At 46.2% G+C, this 11,181-nt stretch overlaps 1 protein-coding gene across 1 annotated transcript in view; it reads left to right on the forward strand.

The window, feature by feature from the left end:
• Window positions 1–11,181, forward strand: part of PLA2G4A (phospholipase A2, group IVA (cytosolic, calcium-dependent)) — a gene marked incomplete at its 5' end in the record, with an annotated part of 37,039 nt that overhangs the window by 14,746 nt on the left and 11,112 nt on the right. Inside the window, 5 exons of the mRNA XM_009077813.1 lie at window positions 228–364; window positions 4,520–4,742; window positions 6,065–6,179; window positions 9,075–9,212; window positions 9,905–9,997. Of these exons, the coding sequence (XP_009076061.1) occupies window positions 228–364; window positions 4,520–4,742; window positions 6,065–6,179; window positions 9,075–9,212; window positions 9,905–9,997 (706 nt within the window). The remainder of the gene's footprint in view (window positions 1–227; window positions 365–4,519; window positions 4,743–6,064; window positions 6,180–9,074; window positions 9,213–9,904; window positions 9,998–11,181) is intronic.

Genomic DNA, 11,181 nt, shown 5'->3' on the forward strand with positions numbered 1-11,181 from the left:
ATTCTCTCAGCACAGGGTGCAGTGTTCGGATGGCCTGGGCAGGACATACCACTGAGAGGCTGCAGAATACCTTCGTTTTGGCTCAGTAGAACTTGTGTTCTGGTCTGAAGAGCACAGGGCTCTCGTGCGCCGCGAGGGTGTGCGCGTGCTGTGCTGGTGCCAGGCAGGGTGGCTCTGTGCCCCTCTGCGTGGTGGAGCTGCCGTGCCACGCGCTGCTTGTCCCGCAGGTGCCGGTGGTGGCCATCCTGGGCTCGGGAGGAGGGTTCCGCGCCATGGTGGGCTTCGCCGGCGTCATGAAGGCGCTGTACGAGTCAGGAGTTCTGGACTGCGCCACCTACGTCGCCGGCCTGTCTGGATCCACCTGGTAAGCCTTGGGCTTCTGCTTCTCTTCAGCTTCAATGCAGGATGCTCAAGAATGAATTTTCACGAGAGCTGACTCGTTTGCGAGGTTATTATTCGCAGCCAAGTTTACGCGCGCGGCGTCAATGCAGGAAGGACGTGCGGACGCAGCTCTCCTGCGGCGCGGCGGATCGTGGAGCAGCTCTGCTGCTGAAGGTGTTGCAGAGTGCCTCAGAGGCTCCGGGTGCTCTTCCTAGGAGCTCTGAGAGGTGGAAAGAGGTGCCATACATGCACCCACATTTCTGTGTCAAGAGCCAATACTGTATGTACTGGGACTGCATAACTGATTCTTTTGTCTTGATAACCAGAAAACTAAGATTTCAATGCATTGGTATAAATCCAGAATATTGTATGTGTTGTTTGTTTTTCCTGATGAAATGGAAAAAAGAAAATCCCTTGTGATTTGAAGAGGATGACTCATTCCACCCCAAATGCATTGTGTACTGTGGGGGAACTTGTCAGGACTTCTCAAAATCACTGAAAGATCTTTTGCTCCATTTTAAAAGCTCATTTTTAGGCTCAGTAGTTGCCTTAGTGGATTTGCTGTGGGTGTCTAGGACCTGACTGCCATGCTGCAGGGCATCCCACTGTGGATTGTCTTGTCTCACTCCTGGTGTCACTGCTTAATTTAGAAATTATATTGGTTTTGAAAACACTTCGTTAGTCAGTCCAGGAGTAAAGACCTTCCAAGAGGTCTCAGTTAGAATGCTCTAATCAGGTAGGTATGGTGTCCTGCTGTCTGACTCACTGAGTGCTTCAGCCCACTGACAGGGACAGTGTCCACAGCAGTCATCAGAGCCACGTCAGTGTGTGGAAGGGGCTGGAGGCAGCAGGATGCTTTGAACCCCACGTTCTGCCTCTCCTCAGCCACTCCTGAGTGAGAGGGTTTCTCTTCTCCCTGCCCAGGGCTCTGAACCTGTCGCCTTTTGTCCTCTTGGCTGGTATAAAAACAGTCCCAAATTACACTTATTACAAGCATTGAAACTATTTATTTGCACATTTCTGAACAGAGATGATGAACATATTTAAAAGCTTCGTCATTTTCATCAGCCAAAGACATCTGGCAAATTCAGGCCAAATTTCTTAACTGTTTGAACTCCATAACATGACAATTCATTCATTGAAAACTTGCAGACTTCTTTTAGTCTGACTTTAAAATCTGGTTTTGATGTCACAGGACCAGGTTGCAGCAGAGGATGTTGCATCTGGAGAAAATTTTGAACTTTTCAGAGGAGCATCCCAAATGTCACAGAATATGATTTTATCATAACTGCTCCAGTTTGACAACTGGAGCTGCATCTGAATCCAGTTTAGGGCCGTCTAGTACAAGAAAGGTGTTAATAAACAGGTTCATTCCCCCAGAGTAGCACTGAGGCAAGTGGGGCTCCAGTGCACGTGACAGAGTGGGGCAGCAGGCCCCGTTCGGCCTCGAGAAGCAGGCAAAGGTAGTGGGAGATCTCACTCTTATCTTTAGCTTCCTGAGGAGTAACTGAGAGGAAAACAGACCCTTTCTGAAGATGCACAGGTGAAAGGACAAGGAGTGACTGCCATAAATTACAGCAAGAGAAATGAGATTATCTGTTAGGGAAACTATTTTGCAGTGAGAGTGGCCGAGCACTGGAATGTGTTGACCCATCCATACTTGACTAGGCTGGATGCAGTGTCATCCTCTCTCCATCTGACTCAGCCAATGCTCACGTGAAAGAAGAACTTGCCTGAACAAAGCCATGAGTAACCTGATCTGACTTTTACAGTGGCTCTGCATTGAGCAGGAGGTTGGAGCAGAGACCTCAAGGGTCCTGCCAGTCTAAACTGTAAGATTGTAGGAATGCTTCATTCCTTGGAGAGGGAAAAAAAAAGAAGACTTTTGTTGGAATGCCTAAATGTAAATGAGCAGGGAGTCCGTCTGGGAGGAATTCTATGCCCTGGTTTAACTCCTAAGGAAGCACAGGAATTTTGGTTCCACACATTCTGAGGAAATGACCTAAAGTTGTTAACTCTTTTGAAGGAGATAATCTGTCCTGTTCCTTGTGTAGGTGTTTTTGTCAGTTATTTTTCATTGTGAGAAGGTTGCTTCCCCAATTCCAGACTAGGTGGAAGCTTTCAGAATGCCAGGAGGTTTTGAAATGCTGGAAGTGTCTATGAACTAGAGTAAGTTTCTCAGTATGATTGGACTATAAAAGGTTGGCATCCCTGGTGCCTGGGTTTGTGGTTGGGAGGGGGCAGACCTATCTCAGTCCCTTGAGAGAGCTGGATGTACTTTTGCCAGATTTCTCAAAAGCAGGAGGTACCATCTGACTGGATGAAGAGCCATGGAATACTGCAATGTTCTGTGGGAAAACATTCCCTGTGTGTTTGGGAAGGGTTTGCAATCCAGACTTGGGGAAGACGTCACTCAGCTGGCTGTGAGATTTTTGGGGAAAACCCAGGGCTGAATACGTAGCTGATCTAATGTAAACCTGTAAAATCTGTGTTAAAATAGCAAGATTATCTGAACTGCTTCAGTCAGAAACACCTTAGGAACAGTTGTGTTTGAACAAATTTGCTTTTGCTGTCTGATGTCACCTCTTCAGCCTTTCCTTCCTCAATGAATAAATAAGTTGACACTTTGGCACTCCCTTTCTTTTCTTTCTTTCCATGAAGTCTATTACTTGGGAATAATGCTCTTCTCTTTTTTTTTTTCCCTGAAGGGTGGCGAGTTCCTTTCCCGGCGGGAGAGGCAGGTTTTTGCTTGTTCACTAAGCTGCATGCCTAACCTCGGGGCTGCGTTCACCTCCCTGAGTGTCTCTGCCATCCTGCTTCAGCCCGTGCAGCTCTCACAGCTCTGCGTTCACCTCCCTGAGTGTCTCTGCCATCCTGCTTCAGCCCGTGCAGCTCTCAGCTGCCTGTCCTGCCCGTGGCAGCTCTCTGCTGTGTCCGTGCCCGGGGCTGACGTGCATGCTCAGCCCTGGAGCTCTCACATCACATGTGTGACGTGTTGGTGCTGTCAGATTAGCTGCTGGGCAGTGATCTCAGGCCCAGGCTGATACAGTGTGTCTCCGAACTCTGCTGCACTGTGGTGTGTGTACCTCAGCCAGGTCACTGAGTAAAGAATAGTCTAATCTGGTAGATTAGGAAAGGCTATCTTGGGTCTAGGTGTTGCTTAATCCAGTCAAGTGCAAACCATGTTGCCTGCATGTGTGCCTAAACTTTGTTTTGAGTAAACTAAACTTGTTTCTCAGTAACAAAATCAAGATTTGTCTGACAGGCCTCTTCCAAATCCTCACACTCAATTAGCTGTCCATGCAGGTTGTGGTTATAGTGCTTCAGTTTATTATGGAAGCATCTAGATCCTGGGAAGTGTGCCGTATTGCAGCCCAAAGCCCACTGTGTGCTGGGGGCAGCAGGTGAGGAGGGACTCTGCCCCTCTCAGGTGAGACTCACCTGCAGTGCTGCTCCAGCTCTGGATCCAGCATGGGAAGGAGCTGTTGGAGGGGGTCCAGAGGAGGCACCAAGATAGTTAGAGGGATGGAGCAGCTCTGCTGGAAGGAAAGGCTGAGAGAGTTGGGATTGTTCAGTCTGGGGAAGAGAAGTGTCAGGGTGACCAGCCCGTCCAGCCAGTTCTTTATCCACTGAGTGTTCCACCCATCCCAGCCATGGCTGTCCCATGCAGAGACAGGATGTCGTGCAGGACAGTGTCACACGCCTTGCACTAGTCCAGGTAGATGATATCAGTTGCTCTGCCCCTAGCCACAATTCCATAGCCCCATCACAGAAGGCACCAAACTTCCCCTGGTAAAGCCATGCTGGTTATTCCTGATCACCTCTTTGCTTTCCATGTGCCTAAGCATAGCTTCCTCATCCATCTCCAGGCTGAGCTCCACACTCTCCAATTGCTCATTGACATCGAGGGCTACTCCTCCTCCTCTAAATAAAAAAAAAGTTTGATGGTATGCTTATATTTAGAACAAATTATTTACCTTTCTGTGCCGTGAGAAATGTCAATTTACTGTATAAATGGCGAGTTAATTAACCTGATTTAATCAATAGTTGTATCCAGGTTTTTTTGAGTTTATTGTAGCTTGCAGGCAACAGCCACCGAACCAGGTTTGATCCTCACTGTGCATGTTTTCCACTGCAGGTACATGTCAACTCTGTATTCACACCCAGATTTTCCAGCAAAGGGCCCAAAGGAGATTAATGAAGAACTGATGAACTCGGTGAGCCACAACCCCCTCCTGCTGCTGACCCCGCAGAAAGTCAAACGCTACATCGAAGCTCTGTGGAATAAGAAGAGCTCGGGGCAGCCTGTCACCTTCACAGACATCTTTGGAATGCTGATAGGGGAAACACTGATCCATGATGTGAGTCCTGGGGTTTTTTGTGGTTAGGAGAGGTGTGGAACCATTGCATCATCACCGCTGCTACTATTGTCTTTGAAGTGACCTTGATAACATTTAACAAAGCATGGCTAAAAATAGGAATGTTTAAAGTTACAGCTGAACAAATACTGGATAAGAAACGTGTAAAATGCTTCCCTTGCTCTGGGAGTGCTTTGAGAGCTAGGAAAGCATCATGCGTTCATGTGCTACAGGAATGAACTCACCTTCTGGGTACTCGCAGGAGCTCTTGGCATTGTGTGTCCACCATTGAAATTGCTGCTCAGGCCATTCCAACAAAATTCACAGCATGGCATGGCCTCTTCCTGTATCAGGCAGCCTTTGCCTAACAAAATACTAACTCAAGATGAAACATTCACATCCTTAGTTATTTCTTCTGAGAGGTGACACTAGGAGAGCTTCATCCTGTTGTGTTTATTCCTGAAAAGCCCCAGTTGCCTCAGTCAGGCACACAGTGGGTCAGGTGAGTATGTCAGACTCGATCTCCTGGCAAAACTGAAATATGCTGAGAGTCCCAGATGTGCTTTGCACACCTGTGTCTTTCATGAGCAAACATTGCCATTAGGTTCTGAGCCCTGTGAAATGCAGAACAGGCCCCATGGCTTCCAGTGACTGATGGGCAGACTCTGGTGCTGAAGGCATTGCTGTGCTCCTGTGATCCTGGTTCCAGCTCCCTGCGGGACTGAGCAACAGGCACCCGACACAGCACTGAGAAAGGGAAATAAGGCTCTTGGCTATTTACAGACAAAGCTCTCAGTGCTGCTGCCTCACAATGACGTTCAGCCTTCCTTGACTGCAGACTCCAGAGTGTTGTCTGGAGGAGAAGCATGTCCTGGGTTAGCAAACTCATAGGCCCTTTGCTTTTCTGTGTTATCTTGGGTGACTTTCAGAAGCAGCATGGATTGAAGAGCGTTGCCTAATTCTGTCTGAGAGGTTTTTCCTTGCTTTCACCTTTTACAGTAGGAAAAGGAAGGAACTTGCTTTGCCCAGCAACACTTTGCTTTTTGCCCATTTCATCTTCCTGTCATGCCTTCTCCCATTCCTTCCTGCCTTAACGGTGCAGCTAGAAGGCATCCAAGCAGATTGCTTCCTTTTACCACTTCTGTTTTTCCTTAGAAGTAACTGGGTTTGTCCATTTTCCTTCTCAAAATTCAGAGAAAGGAGGAGTCTCTCAGGCCTTATATAAACATATAGATAAAACAGGAATATATGACATTTCTATATCTATAAATATCACCAGGCCTTTGTAGGATCCCTTTGGAACCGATGTCTTTCTTTCCTTGCAGAGAATGGACTCCACTTTGAGCCACATGAAGGAGAAGGTCAATAATGCACAGTGTGCTCTGCCACTCTTCACGTGTCTCCATGTCAAACCAGATGTCTCAGAGCTGATGTTTGCAGGTTTGTTTCACCCTGTGTCGCTCGTGGGAAGGAGAGAGAAGTGTGTGGATGACAAAAACCCTCTTGGTTTAAAAGTACTTCTGAGAATAAGTAACAAAAACCCCCTTGGTTTAAAAGTACTTCTGAGAATAATTGTATCTGGCTGCTGGGAATCTGACAGCAGAGGGATAACAGGAGGTTACCCAGGGATAAGTGATCACCTGCTGAGGTAGGTGGATATATATATATGTATGTTATGCAGAGTAGGTGCATCCCCCTGTGGGCACAGGTGAGGAGAGAGGGAATCTGCCCCTCTCAGGTGAGACTCACCTGCAGTGCTGCTCCAGCTCTGGGGGCACCAGCACAGGGAGGGCAGGGAGCTGCTGGAGAGAGTCCAGAGGATGCTCCAAGGAGATCAGAGGTCTGGAACAGCTCTGCTGGGAGGAAAGGCACAGAGAGTTGGGGTTGTTCTGCCTGGAGAAGAGAAGGCTTATTCATTGCTTAGGTTTTAATTCCATCCAGTAACTTCAGCTGAGAGCTGTGCTGGATGCTGCACAGCAAGAAGGATGTGTCTGTCTGTATACAGTTACACACAGGACCGAGGAGGTTTACCAAAGGCTTGTAAGAGAGACATTGTGTGTCCTGCAGTAGTTTCTTGGAAAGGCTGCTGTCAAAGCTGGTTGGAATGGGAAATGAGGTTGTAAATTAGGCTGCATGTTTAATGGGAAAATGTGTCTTTAACTTCCTTACTTAGGACACCAATACTTTTCTGTTTGAAAACAGAAGTAATTTGGTTTTTAGCTGAGCTTCTGTTTTCTGATAAATTGTACTCGGGTTACTTATTTACTGTTTTAAAAACAAAATGATCTTTAGTTAATAATGGCTTTCTCTAAGCAAGGCCAGAAGCACCCAAAGGCTTTGCTGTTTGGTCTAAAGAGGTATTGCCTCTGGCAGTGGGTCTTGGGTTTTGGTTTTGATGCTATCATTATATAGGGAGCTAGATCTTGATTGCTTCTATTTTAAGCTTTTTTCCTCCCTTTAAAACTGAACTGCTATTCCTGATGTGAAAGATATAGTAAGTTTTGAACAGAGATATTTAGACTTCTTATTTACTTGATTCCAGATGTGAGGTCTTTCATGTTGTTTCAAGTTGAAATGGGTTAATGATATGAGATAACATCCTTTCTGTGATGGTGCAAGATCTCAGGCAGCTGTTAACAGCTGTGCTGCCTCAGGCCCTGCGTGTTTTGCTCACCACCCCAGGTGGTGCTGCCCACAGCCAAACTGCACAAGCATTTCACTGAACCCAGTCACAGTCATTTAGTAAGACAGTTTTCTAATTGTGATGGCTTCTCTAATGATAACAAATTACCTGAAGATATACAGGGTTGAAGAGGGGAGTGGAATTTAAGGTTTGGCTTGGATTTTGGGGATTTGCTCTTGCAGTCATTATAGCCATTTCACATAGTCTGAGAGAGTGTGAGTGTGTGTATCACTCTGTACCAGTAGATGCTACAGGATCCATTTGGGAAGCAAATGTTGCTGCCTTGAGGGATGGATTCTAGGATCCAGAGGGACCCCTCAGTTGCTGGTAGAAGCCACTGTGTCAAGGAGCTTCTGGAATGGCAGCAGCTAATGCTGAGGCCCCTTGATTTTAAGGCAGAAATCTCATTTCCCTGAGCAGGATATGTGGTTTGAGCAGTCTCTAATTCCCAGTTCAGTTTTGCTGTCACCCTGGTTCTGAATACATACCTGCCACGTCCTGTTCGTAAAGTGAGCCATGAATTTCCTGGACTGGGTCTCCAAAGGAGTTTCCTTCTGCTCCTGTGAGTGCAAGGACGTGTGGGTGGCTTATTTGGAAAATAGGATGCTGTGTTTGACCTAGCAGAGATAAGCATTGCCCTGTGCAGCTCGGGGGTCAGGGCTGATGACTCTTTCCTTCTCAGCACAAGTGTTCACCTTACACTCAGCACTGCGTGTCTGGAGGGGTGGGGGAGACGTGGGGACTCCTCAGAGCTCTGCCTTTTGCCTTGCTGTTTCAGAGCTGTTTGACTTGCTTACACAGTCACCACGCGCTGCCAAAGACAGGGAAGGTGAAATGGATGGATGGGTGAAACACTGCAAGTGCAGGATGTGTTCTGTCTGTTATCGCTCCCTCTTCGGAATGTGTTTTCTGATGTAAGCAGCTCCACTGGTATCAAAGGAAGTATTTCCAAGTAAACTAAAATGCATTTTCAAGAAGGTATAAATGAAGGGAATGTAAATCACTTCTGACATTTTCTGCTAAGATCACCAAAATGCATTTGAACATTTTATTCTGTGTTTTTCTTGATTCTCTGTTCAATAAAAGACACTTTCAGAAATATCTGTGGCAATGTTTGGATCCATAAGTTTCTCAGCTGCCTCTCAGCTTTGCCTTTTCATATTGGATTTCCCCAGAGACTTTAGGTCTGGGTAGAATCTAAATGCTTCTCCTAGAATTTTCACAACTTTTGTGACAGTCAGTAATTTTTCTGCTGCTTTTCATCCTGCCCTCCACATTTTGAGGCCCACGTTGAGTTTTGTGTGGCAGGGAGTCATGTTGAAGCATGAGATGAAAACCAGATGTCACTGTGCTTTTTTCATTCGTGAGAGCTCCTTTTATACTTCTGGTTTCACAACCTGGTTTTCTTTCACCAAAGATCGTTGTGATAAGAGAGGAGAGTTCCTTCCCTGCTGAGACATCACTGTCCTCCATTTGAAATCAAAATTTTGGCTTCTTCACAACCCGTGAGAGATTCCTGTTGGTTACTGAGCTTCTCACTTCACTGAAATTTCTTTGCTTGGACAGAGGTTTCATTCATTTATGCATTTTCCTCCTGTCTCTATTCAGGGTGAGATTGCTGACTAAGCACAGCTTTGTTTCTGGTTTTGCAGACTGGGTGGAATTCAGTCCATATGAGATTGGGATGGCCAAGTATGGCACTTTCATGTCTCCTGATTTGTTTGGAAGCAAGTTTTTCATGGGGACAGTGGTGAAGAAGTATAATGAAAATCCCTTGCATTTCCTGATGGGTGAGTACGTGACAGAAAGAGACTTAGAAGTAATGTCAGTAGTTTTGAATAGTCACACAAAGTGTGAAACAAGAAGCAGAGTTCCCAGGTTGTTAGAAGATGTACAGGCTGAGGGAATTGGAGTTGTTCAGCCTAGAGAACCTGAGGGCTCCAGGGAGACCTTAGAGCTCCTTCCAGTGCCTAAAGAGGCTTATATAAAGGAGGGAGAGAGACTTTACATACAGGCAGAGAGGTGACAGGACAAGGGGAATGGCTTTATGCTGCCAGAGGGCAGGTTAGATTGGATATTAGGCAGGAATTGCTCCCTGTGAGGTGCTGAGGCTCTGGCACAGGGTGCCCAGAGCAGCTGTGGCTGCTCCATCCCTGGAGTGTTCCAGGCCAGGCTGGATGGGCTTGGAGCAGCCTGGGCTGGGGGAGGTGTCCCTGCCCAGGGCAGGGTGGCGTTGGATGAGCTTTAAGGTCCTTCCAACCCAAACCATTCCAGGATTCTATGATTCAAAAGATTTCACAGACATGGATTGGTATTTCTTTTTTGTTTTCTGGTTTTCATGTATTGGGCATGTACATTTGAGCTGATGACTTCGCATGTCTCAAAATCAGAGGTGTGTTCAAAGAGCAAGCAGCTGCTGAAATTGTGCTTCAAAATATGTGGATTTTCTGTTACCAACTTGCTTTACTGTTGACTCTTTCAGGTGTGTGGGGCAGTGCCTTTTCCATACTCTTCAACAGAGTGCTCGGTGTCTCCAACTCTCAGAATAAAGGTCCCACCATGGAAGAAGAATTAGGTAATACTAGTAAACAGTTCTACTGTGCAGAGCAGTTACTAGCAGTATTCAGTGCACTGTCCCTCTGTGGAAGGTTGGCACTGCAGCAGTCATCAGGAGAATGTGGGATTGCTGATCTCTTGATTGCTGGCAGTGCTGGATGCTGCAGAGGTGGGCAAAGGGGGCTGGGACTGCTCTTTTGCTTTGGCCTCTGATCAGTATCAGAGGGACTGAGAGTCACATGCATATATCCAGCTGTTTTCAGGATGTTAATAGAACCCAGCTTTTCTTTTTGTGTTGCTGTGCTAATTTTTGGAGATCAGAAGTTGGCAAGTGCTTGATAGTTCCTGATGTAGTCTCTTCACACTGGGCTGTATTAGTCAAGGGATTAGGGAAATAAAACTGGATCCTTAGATTGTTCCTGCTGGTATGTGATCCTTTGCTCACCGATTTAATGATTTGGGGTCCATTCTATCTCACAAATGGCATGGGACTGCAAAGAAAGAGTTGCAGTTTGGTTTGCATGGACTTTGTTGATGTTATTCAAGAGTGCAGTTAATGAAGGCTTTTTACACTCTTGGTTCTTACTCAGAAGGCAGCATTGCAGGGGAATATCTGACCAATAAACAAATCGTGCCAGCCAGCCAGATTTTTGTAAAGAGCAAGAGAAGAAAATGTATACTGAGATTTGGTGTCCATAAAGCACATTTGTTGATTTTGTTAGATTCTATTCCTGGTCACTGACTTCTGTTTTGACCTGTCTCCTCTGTCATGTCTCAAGAATGTGTAGATGTTTGTCTTTGGTGCATGTTTGTCCATTGAGGATGTTTGAATAGTCATTGGGGACCAATGGAGTAGTGAAAAGAAAAATGACTGAAGGAAAAATATGTGATGACTCAGCTCTCCTGTTTCTGTGGGGATTTTTGGAGTGTGGTATGGGAATCTAGGAGCACATAATCCTCTTTACAAAATAAGCAACAGTGCTGTTCACCTGTATCCAGGATTCATTCCCAAGGGTAATAGCTGTGGGTTTGTACACCTGATACTACAGTGGCTGTCTCTGCAATCTTCTCTTCCAGCCAGGTGTACACAGAGGAATTAAATTTAGACTTAAGTAAAAAGTGCAAAGTGTAATTGCCTTTGCTCTGATCCTGCACTGGATAGAAATGACAGCAGTTGTTGGAAGTTGCAGCCCACAGCACAGG

The sequence above is a fragment of the Acanthisitta chloris genome, unplaced genomic scaffold, assembly GCF_000695815.1.
Source record: "Acanthisitta chloris isolate BGI_N310 unplaced genomic scaffold, ASM69581v1 scaffold4337, whole genome shotgun sequence".
Taxonomy (NCBI): domain Eukaryota; kingdom Metazoa; phylum Chordata; class Aves; order Passeriformes; family Acanthisittidae; genus Acanthisitta; species Acanthisitta chloris.